We start from the raw sequence: 20,174 nt of genomic DNA, 5'->3' as shown, positions 1-20,174 counted from the left end.
GAAGGCTTAGGGGAGACCTCATAAACATGTATAAATACATCAGGGGGCAGTACAGAGATCTCTCCCATGACCTGTTTATACCAAGGATGGTGACAAAGACGAGGGGGCACACTATGCGTCTGGAGGAAAGGAGGTTCCTGCATCAGCATAGAAGGGGATTCTTTACGGTCAGAGCCGTGAGACTCTGGAACTCTCTGGGAGAGGAAGTGGTGATGTCCAACTCACTTAATGAGTTCAAGAGAGGCCTGGACGCCTTTCTTGAGAACAATAAAATTACATCTTATGCTTAGTGATAGTTAATTAATCCAGGGATTTAATCTGACTGCCAGATTGGTGTTGGGAAGTGAATTTTTCCTCAATGATGTAAATTGGCCTATACCGCATGGTTTTTTTTTTTTTGCCTTCCCCTGGATCAACGCTGCGGAATAGCTGCAGTGCACAAGAAATAGGCTGAACTGGATGGACGCTTGTCTTTTTTCGGCCTTATAAACTATGTAACTATGTAACTATGTAACTATGCTTATACAAAAATAAAGCTCACATATCTAATATTAATTGGTCGGATCATGCACATATTACTTTAAAAATACATGAACAGTTCTCCTCATTTCCTAACCCAATCTGGTGCCTTAACAGTTATATATTAAATCATCCTTTGTAATCCCCTCATATTCTTCAAGCTATTCAGGATTATTTTGAAATTAATGGTAACCAAGAAGACTCAGACATTACTGTGTGGTGTGCTTATAAGGCAACGATACGAAGCCAATTAATTAAGCAAACATCACAATAAAAAAATCAGGGCTGTGGAGTCGGAGTCAGAGTCGTGGAGTCGGAGTCGGAGTTAGTTTTGGTTGGAGTCGGAGTCAGTAGAAATGTACCGACTCCGACTCCAGCTTTAAAAAAAATGTATTAATATTTCATAATTGAACTTTCATATGAATTTTATAAATGTTACTCAAATATATATGTTCTATCAAACTATGAACAACAGTGATAAGCAGTTCTGCTGGAGATAGAGATAGAGACATTTCTTACTTCTTGTGTGTCACTGTTCTCCACTGCCCTTATCTAATCTTATACTTGGTTAACCTCATTCTGCCCCAACCCCCCTACTTACAATGTATGAAACTGAAAGTGAAAATGTGTTGCAAATTCTAAGTAGTAAAGCTCCTCCTCTAGGCTAGATGTTTACTAGGTGTGCGTCACAGCTGCTACTCAGAAGAGGAAGACTGTAAGAAGTATTATCCTTTCAACAAACTTTGCATCAGTTAACTGTGAGTACATGAGGAATAACAGTATTACTGACCACTATATCAGTTGTACGACCTGGCAATAATTTTGTACAATTGTTTTTAGGGAAAAACAATTGTCATTTGGATTGTGAATGCAGAATTAAAAACCTGAGAATGTCAAAGAAGCGTCACATTAAATCAGCTGTATTTGAACATTTCACCATCACTCAAGATAGAAAACATTATGTCTCTCAGTGTATGACAAATGATCCAGACAAAAACAAATGCTGTGAAGCCAAGATCAGTGCATATTCAGGCAAAGATAAAAATGCTCCTACCAGAGCTTCTAATCTAAAGAGACATTTACAGTGCTTTCATCCAGAAGTACTGAAAGCAGTGGATGAGAAAGACTGCATCCAAACCAATGAACCAGTGCCCAGCTCTTCCAGCCAAACAAAGGAGCAGAGAACTTTGCAGCCATCAGTTGCAAGATATTTTGTCAGTGACAAAGTTACTGTGACAATGACAGTAGATACATTTAAAAAACAGATCATAGAGCTTGTTGTAAAGGATAGTGTGCCTATTTCATTATTTTCACGAGCAGCTTTTATGTGTCTGAATGGGGAAATGGCCCGCAAGCTTGGTGTTTCTCTGGAGAGAGAGAGTATTAGAAAATTAGTAATCGAAGAAGCTTTTAAACAAAAGGAAGAACTTAAAAAAACTCTCAAGGGACGCTTTCTGTTTCTTAAAATGGATGCCTGCACACGTCACAGAGTGAACTATTTTGCCATCAATGTCCGATTTGTTTGTGACAAAAATGAAATAGTTACCAAGACATTGGCAGTAAAAGACACCAAAGCTCATCACACCAGTGAGTTTCTCCAGGTCTTGGTGGAAAAGGTTCTGCAAGACTATGAACTTAAAAAAGAGCAAGTTCTTTCTGTCGTAACTGACAATGCTTCAAATATGATAAGTACTATTAAGCTAATGAATGAGAGTAATGATGGTGACCAGCAGCTAGAAGAACATTCTGGGTCCACAGACACAGAAATGTTTGAAATAGAGGAACACAGTATTGTAACTGAGGAGCAAACTGAAGTTGCTTCAGATGAACAGCAACATGATAGTTTAGATGATCTTGTTGAAACTGTGTCAATACGTTCTTTCATTCATCACATGCGCTGTGCTGTGCATACGCTACAGCTGGCTATAAGAGACAGTCTGCAAGAAGGACATGCTGCTGCACTGATTGGCAAGGTGAGAAAATTGGCTACTGTTGCCAGAACCCCTAAAGTTGACTCAATTTTGAAGAGACGTGCTGGAAAAGGGGCAATTATTGATCAAGCCACACGATGGGGCAGTACTTACTTAATGATTCAGCGCTTGGTTGAACTGAAAACCTTTCTTGTAGACATGGCTAACCCTCAACTGACGCTAAATGAAAGTCAGTGGAATCAGGTGACTGAGCTGGAAAAATTGCTAGAGCACCCATTTACAGTGACTAAAAAATTACAAGCAGAGGACTTAACTCCAGGTATTTTCTTAAAGGAGTGGAAGAACCTGATGTTTCGCCTGTCCCAAAGAGGAGGGTTAATTGCAAGTGGCATTGCTACATCATTGAAATGGAGAGAGGAGCTACTATTACAAAATAACATTCTTTTGGCCGCTGTTTATGTAGACCCAATGCATTGGATTCTTCTAGATGATCAACAGCTAACTAAAGGAAAAGAAGCTCTGTTTGAAATAGCAGTAAGGATGAAAGGGTTGCAGAGCAGTCAGAAGGAACAAGAAGAATTTGGTCGTCCTGCCACATCTTCACCCTCATCATCAACTGATGAAGAATTTAATTTCGAAAAATATTTGGATCACAAGGACCGTGCAAAGTGTTCCCGCATAGAAGAAGAGTCATCCCCATCAAAGAACACAGCCAGTACATTTCAGCAGAATTTTTCATGTGCACTAAAAGAAATTGAGAAATTTGACCGTTCATCAAAAATAACAGTACAACAAGCGATTCCTCTGTATCCTGACATTGTCAGAGATGTTGCCCGAATGGTTACTGCTTTGCCACCAACCCAAGTTAGTGTAGAGAGGTTGTTCTCTGCTCTCAAAATAATTAGATCAGATTTGAGGGCATCCATGAAGGAGGATCTGACAGAGGCAATACTTTTTCTGAGGACAAATTTATAGATTTCTTCTTAATAACTGCATAACAGTGTTTATTGCATATTTACTTACAAGAGTTTAGAAAAGTTTAGAAAAGTTATTTGCTATATTCTAATTGTATTCTAATAAATATAGTTTTTGCTCTAAGTGGTCTGATTACTTATATGATGGTGAGAAACTGAATAAGCACGATGTTAATATTTTATAACAGTAAATTTATTGTTACGAATTGGCCATTTATGAAGGAGTCGGAGTTGGAGCCGGAGTCGGAGTCGGAGCCGGAGTCAGAGTCGAAACCTGATAAAATCCAGGAGTCGGAGTCGCAACTGTGGCTTACCGACTCCACAGCCCTGAAAAAAATAGACAACTACTGTATACAGTACAGACCAAAAGTTTGGACACACCTTCTCATTTAAAGATTTTTCTGTATTTTCATGACTATGAAAATTGTACATTCACACTGAAGGCATCAAAACTATGAATTAACACATGTGGAATTATATACTTAACAAAAAAGTGTGAAACAACTGAAAATATGTCTTATATTCTAGGTTCTTCAAAGTAGCCACCTTTTGCTTTGCTGACTGCTTTGCACACTCTTGGCATTCTCTTGATGAACTTCAAGAGGTAGTCACCGGAAATGGTGTTCCAACAATCTTGAAGGAGTTCCCAGAGATGCTTAGTACTTGTTGGCCCTTTTGCCTTCACTCTGCGGTCCAGCTCACCCCAAACCATCTCGATTGGGTTCAAGTCTGGTGACTGTGGAGGCCAGGTCATCTGGCGTAGCACCCTATCACTCCCCTTCTTGGTCAAATAGCTCTTACACAGCCTGGAGGTGTGTTTGAGGTCATTGTCCTGTTGAAAAATAAATGATGGTCCAACTAAACGCAAACCGGATGAAATAGCATGCCGCTGCAAGATGCTGTGGTAACCATGCTGGTTCAGTATGCCTTCAATTTTGAATAAATCCTCAACAATGTCACCAGCAAAGCACCCCCACACCATCACACCTACTCCTCCATGCTTCACGGTGGGAACCAGGCATGTAGAGTCCATCCGTTCTCCTTTTGTGCGTCTCACAAAGACACGGTGGTTGGAACCAAAGATCTCAAATTTGGACTCATCAGACCAAAGCACAGATTTCCACTGGTCTAATGTCCATTTCTTGTGTTCTATAGACCAAACAAGTCTCTTCTGCTTGTTGCCTGTCCTTAGCAGTGGTTTCCTAGCAGCTATTTTACCATGAAGGCCTGCTGCACAAAGTCTACTCTTAACAGTTGTTGAAGAGATGTGTCTGCTGCTAGAACTCTGTGTGGCATTGACCTGGTCTCTAATCTGAGCTGCTGTTAACTTGCGATTTCTGAGGCTGGTGAATCGGATAATCTTATCCTCAGAAGCAGAGGTGACTCTTGGTCTTCCTTTCCTGGGGCGGTCCTCATGTGAGCCAGTTTCTCTGTAGCGCTTGATGGTTTTTGCAACGGCACTTGGGAACACTTTCAAAGTTTGCCCAATTTTTCGCACTGATTGACCTTCATTTCTTAAAGTAATGATTGGCACTCATTTTTCTTTACTTAGCTGCTTTTTTCTTGCCATAATACAAATTCTAACAGTCTATTCAGTAGGACTATCAGCTGTGTATCCACCACACTTCTGCACAACACAACTGATGGTCCCAACCCCATTTATAAGGCAAGAAATCCCACTTATTAAACTTGACAGGGCACACCTGTGAAGTGAAAACCATCAAGAGAATGCCAAGAGTGTGCAAAGCAGTCAGCAAAGCAAAAGGTGGCTACTTTGAAGAACCTAGAATGTAAGACATATTTTCAGTTGTTTCACACTTTTTTGTTAAGTATATAATTCCACGTGTGTTAATTCATAGTTTTGATGCCTTCAGTGTGAATGTACAATTTTCATAGTCATGAAAATACAGAAAAATCTTTAAATGAGAAGGTGTGTCCAAACTTTTGGTCTGTACTGTACATCTATACAGAGCAGACTAAGTATTCTTCATAGATTAAATAAGGTATCGTTTTCCAATGCAATAGCTCTGGAAATTTACCAACTTCACAATCAGCTTCATGAGTTGAATTTAAATAATTACGAAGAAGCGCTTAAAGGGAATCTGTCACCACTTTAGAGTTATCAGACCTCTACTATGGCCATACAGGGTATAGAAAAGTAAATCTATACATACCTGTATGGCCCATAGTAGTGGTTTGATTGCAGAGAAAAGCGCTTTAATCAATTCTATCTTGTACAGGCTTGGTGTCCGGGGGACGCCAAGCAATCCCCCCTATGTGCTTATTATTCCCCCAAATCCCCAACTATATGATTAATTATCATATTCCCCCCTCCCCTGCACGTCACAAGGCCCTGTGATGTGCACTGTGCTCCCTGACTTTCCGGGCATGCGCAAAGCGCCGCTCACATAGAGCACGCTTTGCTTCATCCCGGCCCGTCTCTCCGTGCACTGCGCCACAGGTTTCTATTGCACAGGCACTAGGGAGTCACTGTCACTTCCCGGCGCCTGTGTAATAGAATCCTGTGGTGCAGTGCACAGGCAGACAGGGCCGGAATGAAGCAAAACACGCTCTATGTGAGCGGCGCTTTGCGCATTCCCAGGAAGTCAGGGAGCACAGTGCACGTCACAGGCCCTGTGACAGGCCCTGTAATGTGCAGGGGAGGGGGGAATATGATAATTAACCATATAGCCGGGGATTTGGGGAATAATAAGCACATAGGATGGGATTGCTTGGCGTCCCCTGGACGCCAAGCCTGTACAAGATAGATTTCATTAAAGCACTTTTCTCTGCAATCAGACCTCTACTATAGGCCATACAGATATGTATAGATTTACTTTTCTATACCCTATATGGCCATACTAGAGTTTTGATAACTCCAAAGTGGTGACAGATTCCCTTTAAAAAGCCTTATTATTGGCAGGGCAATGCTCTCTTAGCTAAACAAATCGAAACCCATTCTCTTAAAACTTGCATACCATAACTAGTATCCACAAAATTCTAAATTGAAGGACCTCAAAGACATAGCTAATAGTGATGAGCGAACGTGCTCGCCCCTGCTCGGTACTCGCCTGAGCATCAGGGTGCTCGAGAAGCTCGGCACTCGGCGAGTATTTCCGGGTTGCTCGGGCGGGAACTCGGGTCCCCTCCCTGCATGTTTGGCGCTCTTTAGAAAGCCAATGAACATGCAAGGATTGCCTGCTATGCACTGTAATACCTTAGCCATGTTGGTTGTGGGCATTACAGTGATTGGCTGGCCTCACAGTGTCATCAGGTCTATATAACACGATGCTCGTCACAGTGTACCCCGGAATCAGCCAGAGTAGGGAGAGGTGCTGCTGCGTCAGGGAGAGATTTGATTCTTTATAGTTAGTATAGATATTCCACAACATATATATATATATATATACACATATATATATATATATATATATATATATATATACATCCAACTGAACTAACAGTCCTTCTGAGGACTAATCCAGCTGCATATATTCGGTGGTGATAGCAGGATTTAGGCAGGCAGGCAGTGTATGTGGCAGACTGCAGTGCATGATACAGCACAAGAGAGTCCATTCTGTTAGTATAGGTATTCCACAACATATATATATATATATATATATATCCATCTGAACTAACAGTCCTTCTGTGGCAGACTGCAGTGCATATGGCGCAAGAGGGTCCATTGAGCGTCCTGTCTACTGCTGCTGTAATAATTACAGAAATTTGTAGGCATAGCCCCAGATATCAGGGGCCAAGGCAAATTTTTTTTTTATCTTAATCCTGGTTATTTGGTTAAAAAGAAATCCAGAGTACACAATTTTTCTGCTCCATGTGCTTGTTTTCATAGCAGAATAAAGGCAGATCTGTTCCATATCTCAGCGATAAAAATCCAGAAATTCAAACTGAACATGGAAAATATTGGCCTCCTTTACCATTCTGTTGCAGTGTGTCAGTCAAGCTATTCACACTAGATGTCTGTGAAGAATAGTATTAGTAAATTACAGGCCTGCTATTTAAAACCGTGGTTCTCTGTCAGACATATCACCTATAAGACTATTCCAAAATCAGACATTTCTTCCATTTCCATTCTGTAGCAGTGTATCAGTCAAGTTATTCACACTAGGTGTCTGTGAAGAATAGTATTAGTAAATTACAAGCCTGCTATTTAAAACCGTGGTTATTGTCAGACATATCACCTATAAGACTGTTCCAAAATCAGATATTTCTTCCATTTTCATTCCGGTGCAGTGTGTCGGTCAAGCTATTCACACTAGGTGTCTGTGAATGATAATATTAGTAAATTACAGGCCTGCTATTTAAAATTGTGGTTCTCTATCAGACGTATCATATATAACTTTGTTCCAAAATCAGCCATTTCTCGTGAACGTGGAAGATATTGTCCTCCATTAAAAGTAGGCAAGATAAGTGGAAAGGGACGGGGAAGTGGACGTGATGGTGCATGACGAGGCCGAGGACATGGCCGTTTGCAAGTTGAAATTGTGCCACAAAAAACACCCACATCTTGTCGATCGACCTTCCTGTCCCAATTATTAGCAGTACACCACTATTGAACACAGAGCAGTGTCAAAAGGTTGTTGGTTGGATAGCAGTTAATGCTTCCAGTCACTTTGCTATCACCACCACCCTCTCTTCCACACGGTCAAGTCTCAGTAGCTGTAAGTCTGGACTGCATATTCCTCACCCTGACCCTCCTTCCTCCCTCCATGCTGAGTGCCCGGAGACAACTGATCCCACACCTGGACACTCAGAAGAGCTGTTCACTTTTCCAAGTGTAGATTCAGGCCTCTCGCCCGGCCAGCTTCAAGCGAGTCAAGAGGAGAACGCATGTAATGACGCCCAAATATTGGAGCAGCCACAGTCACACGAACTAGCACAATCAGTAAGCACGTCCACATCCTAGTCCCAGCGCAGCGTTCAGTTGTCCATACCCCATTCCTTTGAACGCAAGCGCAAATATGCAGCCAGCGCCACACAGGCCACATTACTAAATTCACACATTTCACAAATGCTTGCGCTCGAAATGTTGCCTTTTAGGCTCATGGAGATGGAAGCTTTCCGCAACCTGATGGTGGCGGCCGTACCTCAGTATTCATTCCCCAGCCACCACTATTTCTCCCGGTGTGCCTTCCCCGCATTACACGAGCACGTGTCCCACAACATTAGACGTGCCCTCAACAACGCAGTTACTGGGAAAGTCCACCTAACCACAGACACGTGGACAAGTGCTTGTGGGCAGGGACGGTACATCTCAATGACGGCACACTGGGTTAATATAGTGGAAGCCGGGACCTAATCTGGCCTTGGGATGGAACACGACCTCCCAACGCCGAGGATTGCGGGCCCTGGGACAATCAGCGTTGACCCCACATTCTACAGCTCTTGCACTTCCTCTTCTTCAGCCTCCATCTCTGAAATGACCACATCAGTCACAAGCTGGAAGCACTCCAGCACTTCCTTCGCCAAGCGGCAACAGGCTGTGCTGAAGCTAATATGCTTAGGTGACAAACCGCACAATGCTGAAGAGTTGTGGACAGCTCTGAAAGAGCAGGCAGATCTGTGGCTGACACCGCTGAACCTACAGCCAGGCATGGCCGTGGGTGACAATGGCCGGAACCTGGTGGCTGCTCTGAGGTGAGGCTAGCTCCCACACGTACCATGCTTGACCAATGTGCTTAACATCAAGGTTCAGCGGTTTCTCGAAACCTACCCGGATCTGCCAGATCTGCTTGTCAAAGTACGCCGCCTGTGCGCCCATTTTAGAAAGTCATCTGCAGCTTCTGCTGCCCTTGCCGTGCTTCAGCATGGTTTGCAGCTTCCAGCTTACCGACTGATGAGCAATGTCCCCAAGCATTGGAACTCTACATTGCAGATGTTGGGAAGGATTTGTAAGCAGAAGACAGCAGTTGTTGACTACCAGAATCAACAAAACTGTTGGTATTCAGGTCAGACTCCACACATAAAATCTCAGGAGTGGACATGGATGTCACACATATGTAACATCCGCCTAAACTTTGAGGACTCCACCAAGATGGTGAGCGGAGATGACGCCATAATTATCATCACCATCCCGCTTCTCTGTCATCTGAAATGCTCTCTGCTCACAATTAAAGAGGATGCATTGCAGGCAGAGCATGTTGAGATGGAGAAAGGAACCATACAGGGAGATTCCACACAGCCCAGCCTCGTCTCATCCCAATGTGGATTGGGTGACACTGAGGAAGAGGAGGAGGAGGAGGAGGAAGAACAGGAGCTAGTTTCCTGCGCTATAGACGGTACTACCTGCACAACTGTCATACCGTCAGTTCAGCGTGGATGGCCTGAGGACAGGGAGGAGGAGGAAGAGGAGGATGAGGAGGAGAGCATGGTCAGTCATCCTCTTGGTGAGAACATGGAAGTCTTGCCTCTTTGCAGTCTGGCACACATGGCTGAGTTCATGTTACGCGGCCTTTCCCGTGACCCTCCAGTTGTCCAAATTTGTGAGTCATTATCGGTTGGTGACACTTCTAGACCCACGCTGCAAGGAGAACTTTCTGTCTCTTATTCCCGCACAGGACAGGCCTAATAAAATGGGGTAGTATGAGAAGGCCCTTGTTGCGGAACTATTAAAAAAATTCCCATCTGAAAACGCTAGCGGCAGAGGTCACAGTTCGCTGGACAACCAAGGAGTATATGCAAGAGAGACACAAATGCAATTCAGCAGAGGCAGGGGAACACTGTCAAAGTTCTTGGAGAGTATCCTCAGCCCCTCCAATTGCACAGGCCCTGAGGCGCGGGGTACTCTCCCAAGGAGGGAAAAGTTTTGGAAAATGCTGAGGAATTACCTTGCCAACTGTACTAACGTCCTCTGTGATTCCTCTGTGCCTTATAATTACTGGGTATCCAAGCTGGACACATGGCATGAACTGTCTCTCTACGCCTTGGAGGTCCTGGCCTGCCCTGCCGCTAGCGTTTTGTCAGAGCGGGTTTTAGTGCCGCTGGTGGAATTATAACCAATAGGCGCATCCGCCTGTCAACTGAAAATGCTGACAGGCTGACTCTTATAAAAATGAACAAGGGCTGGATTGGGCTAGACTTCTCAACACCACCGAATGATAGCAGCGTAACATAAACTCAAATACAGTGTATTTTTTGGTAGGAGGTCTAACTCTATTTCCATACACCTCTGTCTTCACACCCAGACATGGGTATACGCTTCCTGATTTTGTCTATTTGCTCTTGTCCTCCTCCACCACCATATGTACCATATCAACATATCTACGTCTGTTGCAAGGGACATTGGAGTTCCTCCAAATTTTTGGCAGCCGTTGCTTCACTGCATAGGCAAACAGTATGGAAGACACACTTCCTAATAATGCAAATTTTATTTTCAGAAGGCCCTCCGACCTCTACATCTCTTGCAAGGGGCATTGGAGTTCCTCCAAATTTTTGGCAGCCGTTGATTCACTTCATAGGCAAATAGTATGGGAGACCCACTTCCTATTAATGGGAACATTGTTTACAGGAGGCCCTCTGACCTTTACATCTCTTGCAAGGGGCATTGGAGTGCCTCCAAATTTTTGAGAGCCATTGCAGTCACTGCATAGGCAAAAACAGTATGGGAGACCCTCTCCTTTCTAATGGGAACATGTCATTACTGTGGCCCATCTCTATGTATATTTAACTTGTTAGTAGGGTTTTTCCTAAATTTTGGCAGCCGTTGCACTCACTGCATACCCTATAACTGAATAGCAGACCCTCTCCTTTCTAATGGGAATATGTTGCACTCGTTACTGTGGCCCAGCTGCATGTGTCTTTAAATTGTTATTGGGGGTTTTCCTAAATTTTGGCAGCCGTTGGACTCACTACATACCCTATAACTGAATAGCAGACCCTCTCCTTTCTAATGGGAACATGTCGTTACTGTGGCCCAGCTCTATGTGTCTTTAAATTGTTAGTAGGGTTTTTCCTAAATGTTGGCAACGGTTGCACTTACTGCATACCCTATAACTGAATAGCAGACCCTCTCCTTTCTAATGGGAACATGTCGTACTCGTTACTGAAGCCTAGTTCTAAGTGTCTTTAAATTGTTAGTGGGGTTTTTCCCAAATTTTGGCAGCCCTTACAGTCACAGCATGGGCATTACCACTATAGGAGACTCACTCCTTTATAATGGGAAAAAAAATTTTTACTGAGACCCTCCTCTATGTCTCTTCAAAGGGGTAGTGGGTTGCGTCCAAATTTTTGGCAACCCTTGCAGTCACTGCATACGCAATAGCGTATAGGAGACCCACTCGTTAATAATGGGAACAACAAAGCATAGCCGGCTGATGGCTCTCTAACAATAGCTAGGGCCAACTGCTGGCCTTTTAAGAGTAGTAAGGGCCGTCTGATGGCCCAATAAAAATAGGATTTGTGACTTTCAGAGTCCCTCCATCATAAATGAAACAGGATATGTCTGATGATATCTCACACACCACATGGCCAGATAAGATTGTAAAATGTTAAAATGACATTTCCTGGTGAATGCATTTGTTTTGGTTGAAAGCAATGCAAAAGTTAAAAAACGCATCAATAATGCTACGTGTGAACATAGCCTAAGGTGTGGAGGAGCATTTTTGTTTTTGTATATTTATTTTGCCTCATATACAAGTCATTATCCTGGAAGTATGTTCCTTAACATATTACCCAGGAAAATCCATTTTGGTTTCGCTTTTGTGTGTTTTATTGTGAGTCCGTAAAAGTGGCGTAATACCTCTGGCAACATTATTGACAGCATTCACCTGGGAGTCAGAAATGCTTCCAGGGGTCTTTCCCATGCTGTTCCCATGTCATTTGAGCACTGTTCCCATCGATTTGAGCAATTTTTAGCCTATCTGCAGACCGCTGGGGGGAGCCGCCTGAAAAATGCTCGAGTTTCCCATAGACTTACATTGGGTTCATTACTTGGACCAAGCACTCGAGCATTCCAATTTGCTTGACTTGAATAACGAGTATCCGAGCATTTTAGTGCTCGCTCATCACTAATAGCTAATGAATTTGCCTCTTACTATCATAATTTGTATAATTTAAATTTAGATGACAATTCTCCCCAGCCAAACCATGATAAAATCTCCTCTTTTCTACATAATGTAAAACTCCCTCAATTAAATCCAGAGCAATTGCAATTTCTTAGTCAACTATTCACAAGAATTATTAAAAGAAATAGACTCACTGAAATTCAACAAGGCCCCTTGCCCAGACCTCCTTACGAATGAGTATTTTAAAAAACATAAATCCTCCTTAACCCTTTATTTGGTAAAACTCTTTAATGAAGCTTCAAGAAAAGAATCTTTCCCTAGAGAAATGCTTAAAGCATACATTATCACATTACCTAAACCCAAAAAAACTCCTGATGTTCCGGCTAACTTTAGACCGATATCCCTCTTGAATACAAATTTAAAATTTACATGCTAAGGTTTTATCTCTCAGATTAGTGGACATTTTGCCAACATTAATAGCAAGAGATCAAGTGGGCTTTGTGAAAAATCACCAAACAAGTGATGGCACCCAATGTTTTATTAATATTATCTCAGAGGTGGAACACCGGTGAATGCCCTCTCAGCTCCTTACTCTGTACACGGAGAAGGAATTTTATTGGATCCACTGGGGTTATCTCCAAAAAGTGTTAAAAAAAATTGTTTTTTCTAGCTTCATTATATCATCTATTTTTGCATTGTATACAGTTCCCTCAGCACAAATTTATACTTCAGGAGTACTTTCTAGCCCCTTCCGTATCACAAATGGGACTCAGCAAGGGTGCCCCCTATCTCCCTTAATTTTTACTCTGCTAATGCCCAATTGATTTGATCTTCTCCCCAAATTTCAGGTATTCAAATAGGGAAATAGTGATTGCCAGTTTGTTAGGCAATCTCTGTATCTGTCCCAGCTGTCTAAGAGCAGCAACACATGCAGCCACGGCGGCTCAAACATAGATGCCAAGGACGCCGAAACGTCTCAGCGAGCACTCGAGCGTGCTCGTTTAAAGGGATAAATGAGCATGCTTGCTCAACACTAATTGCAATTTAAACACAATTGGGCTAAGTGGTTTCAATATTCTAAATATTTATGTAACTAGGATGGGTACATAAACACTTAAATTTAGTGACCATAGTTGAAGGAGTTTTCCCACAAACAAAAGTTCATTTTAAAAATTGTCTGTGTCTGACCGTGTAGGGAACATACCACAGCTCCTGGGCAGGGGAGGAAGCAAAAGACAATACAGACATTACAGCCGGAGATCGCAGAGGATTCATTTTGTGAGGTAAAACATTTCATTGAATGTTTTTAAACAATATTTTACCTCAGAAAATGAATCCTTTACTAGAATCTGGTTCATGGCTCTCTGGAAGGTAGATGGAGCTCCTTGAAATCCAAATGGCATTCTGGTGTATTGGAAACAACCATCTGGCGTTGAAAAGGCCATCTTCTCCTTGGTCTCTTGGGACATAGGGATCTGCCAACACCCTTTTGTGAGGTCAAGGGTGGTAATGTACCTGGCCGGCCCTAGTCTCTCAATTAGTTCATCTACCCTGGGCATTGGGTAACAATCAAACTTAGAGACAAATTTCAGTTTCTTATAGTCATTGCAGAACCTCTATTCTCCATCTGGTTTCAGCATTAAGACTATGGGACTGGACCAGCCACTCTTGGACTCCTCGATGACCCCCAGAATCAGCATACGTGTCACCTCCTTTGAGATTATCTCTCGATGGGCTTCAGGAATCCAATATGGCTTCATATTCACTCGGACATGAGGCTCCGTAAGTATCTCATGCTCTATGACCTGAGTACAGACCGGTAGATCCGACAACAGGACTCCCGGTTCTGCTGCAGCAACTCTCGGCATTGTTGCTTCTGGGCACGTGACAGCGACTCTGCCACTTTGACTTCCTACACGTCGGTTTCAGTCTTCGCCATCAGACATGGAGCTTCTACCAGCTCCCTATCTCGCCACGGCTTAATGAGGTTGACTTGGTACACCTGGTAGGGCTTCCTTCTCCCAGGTTGGTGGACCCTATACTTGACGTCGCCAAGCTTTTCAACCCCTTCATAGGGGCCTTGCCACTTGGCTAGGAACTTGCTCTCCACCATAGGTACCAGCACTAGTACCCGATCCCCAGGATTGAAGTGTCTCACCCTTGCTGATCTATTGTACGCCCTCGACTGTGCCTCTTGTGCTTTGAGCAGAAGTTATTTCACACTGGGCATTACCTCTGAATCCTCTCTTGCATCTGGGCTACATGTTTGAATACACTCCTATAGGGTGTAAACTCCGCCTCCCATGTCTCCTTTGCTAAGTCCAGGAGCCCGTGAAGGTGTTGGCCATATAACAGCTCAAGCGGGGAGAACCCAGTAGAGGCCTGTGGGACTTCTCGATGGAGAATAGAAGGTGGACAGTCCCAGTCCCGGCAGTCTTTCTCCATGACCTTCTTTAACATGGGCTTCAAGGTTTTATTAAACCTCTCCTCTAAGCCATCTGTCTGGGGGTGGTAGACTGAGGTCCTGAGTTGTGTGATCTGCAGGGTTTTGCACAACTCCCTCATCACCCGTGATATAAATGGGGCCCCTTGGTGTGTTAGGATCTCCTTAGGCAACCCCTTTCTAGAGAAGATATGGACCAACTCCCGAGCTATACATTTGGCAGAGGAGTTACGTAGTGGTACGGCCTCCGGATACCGCATAGCATAGTCCAGTATCACCAGGACATACTGCTGTCCTCTGGCTGACTTGACCAGGGGTCCCACTAGATCCATGGCTATGCAATCAAATGGCACCTCAATGATAGGCAGAGGCACTAAAGCGCTACAGAAGTGGGCCACTAGGGAGGTTAGTTGGCAGGTGGGACATGACCTACAAAAATGTACAATTTCTCGGTGACAACCGGGCCAATAGAACCTCTGGAGGATCCTCTCCTGGGTTTTCTCTACCCCCAGATGACCACCCAACACATGTGTATGGGCCATATCTAACACCCTGTGCCTGTAGGGCCCAGGCACCTGTAACTGCTCAATTATCACCCCTCTGAGCTTGGTGACCCGATATAGTAACTCCCCATTTACCGCAAAGTACGAATATCGGGTGTCAGCCCCTGGCTCTTGAGCAACACCATTCAAGACAGTGACATTATCAAACGCCCCTTTTAGAGTCAAGTCTCTGAGCTGGGTGGTTCCAAAGTTTCCCCCGGACACCTCCAGCTCAGGGATGTTGGCCTCCGGGGATGCCGCCTCATCCAAGCATACAAAAAGGAAACTCGGCAGCGGCAGCCTGTGATGCGGCTTCTTCAGGAGCGTCCGGGTTGTTGTCCGGACAACCTGCTTCCTCCCTTTCCACCACAAGTCCCAAAACAAGGCAAAGTCCCGCCCTATTATAACAGAGTGCAACAGGTCCTTGACTACGCCCACCTCATGGGATTCGGCGCCACAGTTTGTGTCTATGACCACTCGGGCCACAGGGTAGTCTTAGCGTCACCATGGATACAACGGACGCCGACCTTTTTCCCATAACCAGCCGATGAGGAACTGTGGCCCTCACTAGGGTTACCAAACTCCCCAAGTCTAACAAAGCGTTCACTTGCACTCCAAGTGAGCAACAGCACTGCATGCAGGATATGCGAAGTACGAACAGTGCCGTCCTGCGCTACAGTCCATTGGCTCATTGGTCATGGGGCAGTGGGCGGCTATATGACCTGGGGTGTTACATCTCCAACATACTATGCTATGGGGTGGGACCGTTGGCATCAACTCAGACCCCTCCTGAGGTCTAGGACACCCCCCAGATGTGGCTCTAGCTCCCCTCTTTTGGGTGTCCGCCTCCTTTTGGGAAACCCAGTATGGAGAGGCTACGACCCCTTGTTTCCCCAAGGAACTCTCAACCGCCTGGTACCTTTCCACCAACCCCACCAAGTCATCAGCATTACAGGGATCTCCCTGGGCAACCCAGAAATGCACCAACCTCGAAAGGGAGTGTATGAACCTGTCTATGACGACCCTCTCCACCATCTGTGCTGGTGAGGAAGATTCAGGTTGCAATCACTTTTGGACCAGGTGTAGGAGGTCGAACATTTGGGACCGGGGAGGTTTGTTACTGCAATAGGCCCAGTGGTGCACCCATTCCGCCCTGACAGTCAGTCACTCCCAAGCACGCCAAGATCTCCGTTTTTAATTTGACGTACTCTTTTGCATCCTGCAATGCCAAGTCATAATAGGCTTTCTGCGGCTCGCCTGTTAAATATGGTGCCAAAATTTTCGCTCACTGCTACGGAGGCAATTTCTCCCACTCTGCCACCCTCTCAAAGACCGTCAGGAACGCCTCGACGTCATCACCCAGGGTCATCTTTTGTAATGCTCTTCTTACAGATTTCCTCATGTGAGAGTCATCACCTGGAGTTGGGGGTGGGGCGGTTGTCCTGCCACGGATCTGCTCTGTTAGGAGTTCCATCTGTCTTTGCTGCTGTTGGATTTGCTGCATCAGAAGTCTATTTGTCTCCTTCTGCTGCTCCCGTTGCTGCTGCTGTATGTTCTGCTGGCTCTGCAACTGTTCCCAATGCTGCTGTTGTATGTTCTGCTGGCTCTCTGGGTACTGGTGCATGCTCTGCTGGTGCTGTGTTTACTGTGCCTGCTGTGCCTGCAACAAATGTTTAAGCAGGTCCTCCATTTCATCCGGCGTCACTTGTTGGCTTGCGGCCGACTTCACCCAGGACATAAACGGTTTTCTGTAGCAGTCACACAGCCCCTTGGGATTCGTACCTGTGCTTATAGCACCAATTGTAAGGTTTTGTACTCACTCAGCCACGTTAGAGGTAGGCACAGGAGACAGTCTCTTTAAAATGTCCAAGGCAGGTTTATTCAGGCTTCATAAACTGCACTTTCAAAGGAAACAAAACACAGCCTTCCCAAGCACAAAGTAACAAAACAGGAAAATAAACCGTCCATATAGTACTGCGGGTTCGCCCGCTCACAGTCAGTGTGTTTTAGCACAGACATGCTGGAAGTCTCCACATCTCCAGCCAAAGACTCTGAATGAGACACTCGGTCTCCATTTTATACACACACCCTGGGGTGGGAATATGTGAACAGCCAATCCCAACCGTCTCTTATGACTGTTCAAATAAAACGGCCCTGATACGCCCTATTAACCCTCTCAGCACTATGTGTGCTGGAGCATGCTTTCCCTGTTTTACATCACTGAAGCTGCCAACCTCAGCGATACATATCTCCCCTCAAGTACATGTCCGGCGGCCATCTTACACTCTTTACAAACAACTTTTATAGCTTTCATCTCAGGGCACTGTCAGCTCTGGTTGACTCCTCCTTCCACCACACACTTTGTGCCATGAGATAAAAGCTTCTAGAGGTATTTGTAATGACACATAGTTCTGCTGTAGCCTATACAGGTGGTGCAGATACTCAATAATTGTTATTATAATGAAGACTATGAGTATTTGCTAAAATAGACATGTCCTTTTAACTTAATATGTCAAAAATGCCTAGACCTCGTCACAGATAAATTTTTGTTTTACCAAAAAAGCATAAAAAGACTCTTCGGCGGAATATGGCTTCTGTATACAAGCTGACAAACCTGATATTGTCCTACTCTGTGCATCAGCACACTGCAATTAATGAATACAGGAACTCCACTAGTGCTATGCACGTAAAAACGTAAGGTACTTAGTAAACATTTTTTATCAAATATAGTAAAAGTCACCCAACCAAGTCAAGGTACACTGAAAATAAATGGTCCCTATCACTACATCTCCACGTGCCTAGACAGTTCTCCAATGAACTGGTGACAAGGTAGAAATCAGATTTAGCTAGTAAAGAAACCTTTTTGGAACATATGTGTGGATAAAGGTGCACATCCTGGGAGGAAGCCATCCCTCCACCATACATATGACAAAAAAGTATGTGTTTAGCATTAACGGAATTCATGTATTCATTAATCACAGTGTGCTGACACACAATATATATATATATATATATATATATATTTGTATATTGCCCTCAGTGTATTTGGCCACATTCATATTAATTTAATACTAGAGAGGTGCAGCCCTTTTTATTTTTAAACCTGATATTGTTACTTTGCTAACATACTAGGGGAGAGTCTGTAGGTAGGTCTTTACATTCAGATATCTTATGACATTATACACATTTTAGAATCTAGCCCGTCCTGTAAGAGTTTCATCAATTTTCTTTGGAAAACAAATTCTCATTCACACCATATACTTGAGATACACACCTATAACGAGATACAGCAGCTGTCGGCTTAAAATTGTTTTGCAGACAAAAATTACTTTGACCCCGCCAAAAACACGCATGCTCCTTATCTACTACAAAGATGTAGTGGGCGGCTGATAGATACCACTGAGTGACAATATTGGTGCTTATCATTCAGTCTGATCAGAATGGGGAGGTACAGTTATGTTATTGATCCCGTGTATTCAGAAAACATTCAATACATTATCACATGACTACATTTCCTATACTCCAAAAAAAAAAGGCCCACACACCTTCAGTATAAAATTAACGTACAGTTAAAAAAATACGTTGTGGCCAATATACAAATCGTGGTTAGGCAAGTTTGTTTATGGATAGGTGTTGTTATTATGAGTGTTGTTTATTTTTAACTTTTTCTGTATGAAATAATAATTGTTACATATGTACTGTTCGGGTCAATATGACCTAATAGTGTTTTATACAGATCTCCCAACATATTTTCAGCCACATAAACTATTCATAATATCATTGTGGATTATTTTTTACATCTACTGTTGTTTATCGATTTCTCCAGTTCCTGACGTTCCTTGCGCTCAATACATTTGCAAGTTACTGCAGATGGATGGGGTTTTAGTACTTTTGTGTGCAGGTCTGTTTAGTTGTAGTATATAAGCTCTTATTGTTGCAACACTGGTTAGTGGTTGCTGCAATTTTATTATTATTGTTTACTTATATAGTGTTATTTTATTCTACAACGCTGATTTTACCCCCTGAAAAGTCGTGAGTGTCCATTATTTGGAAAGTTGGATAAATATGTGCCAAGACGTCCATTGAGTGAAGCTGAATTGGAAAAGCTTACAAACACCTCAGATTCTGAAGAAGATATCTAATTGGAGAAAATGTCCAAAGATGAGGACCACATAAGTGGAGGAGAAAGTGATTACAAGAATTTTGATTCTGAAGTTGAATCTGATGAGACACATGATACCCAAACAACTAGTCCAATGCAAGGAATTCAGTCTAAAAGCAAAAATGTCATTTGGAACTTGCAGCCTTCTGCCGAGGCAGGAAAATTGTCCTCTGCTAACTAGTGTTGAGCCACCCCCGTAGTGTTCGGGTTCGGTTCGGTTCGTCGAACACCGGGATGTTCGAGGAACTGTTCGTCGAACTGTTCGTCGAACACCTTAGAACACCGTCGAACACCGTTAAAACCAATGGCAGGCAAACAAAAACACATAGAAACACATAGAAAACACCTGCAAAGGTGTCCAAAAGCTGACAAACTGCTCAGAAGACACTCTCTTTAAAAAAGCCGGCCGGCAAATTCAGCAGCGGCATACACCGGTACCCGACAATTTAGACAAGAAGGAATAGAGCATCACACATAGATTAGATAGATAGAAACATGTCAGTCACACATATAAGAAGCACAGTGACAGTGTTGGTTACTGCACTTGTCATTTAGTGTAAAGGATTTATTAAAAAAAATATTA

General features: G+C 43.6%; 2 protein-coding genes across 2 annotated transcripts in view; both read left to right on the top strand.

Moving 5' to 3' along the window:
• Nucleotides 1-20,174, top strand: part of PDC (phosducin) — a 235,009-nt gene that overhangs the window by 46,440 nt on the left and 168,395 nt on the right. The gene's annotated exons all lie outside the window — the stretch shown is intronic.
• LOC141157686 (uncharacterized) lies at nucleotides 1,203-12,967 on the top strand. Its single transcript, XM_073645236.1, has 3 exons — nucleotides 1,203-1,277; nucleotides 1,360-2,492; nucleotides 12,896-12,967. The coding sequence occupies exons 2-3, from the start codon at nucleotides 1,410-1,412 to the stop codon at nucleotides 12,965-12,967; spliced, it is 1,155 nt and encodes a 384-aa protein (XP_073501337.1). The 5' UTR covers nucleotides 1,203-1,277; nucleotides 1,360-1,409.

The sequence above is a fragment of the Phyllobates terribilis genome, unplaced genomic scaffold, assembly GCF_046119375.1.
Source record: "Phyllobates terribilis strain yellow unplaced genomic scaffold, ASM4611937v1 Scaffold_8__6_contigs__length_399053987, whole genome shotgun sequence".
Taxonomy (NCBI): Eukaryota; Metazoa; Chordata; class Amphibia; order Anura; family Dendrobatidae; genus Phyllobates; species Phyllobates terribilis.
This window is presented reverse-complemented; position numbering and strand designations above follow the sequence as displayed.

What these genes read in the sequence shown, in the direction of transcription:
- LOC141157686 (XM_073645236.1), top strand. Translation starts at nt 1,410, where the DNA reads ATGTCAAAGAAGCGTCACATTAAATCAGCTGTATTTGAACATTTCACC. An exon ending in CTGCTGCACTGATTGGCAAG is followed by an intron (nt 2,493 to 12,895) that starts GTGAGAAAATTG and finishes TTTATCTCTCAG; the next exon opens with ATTAGTGGACATTTTGCCAA.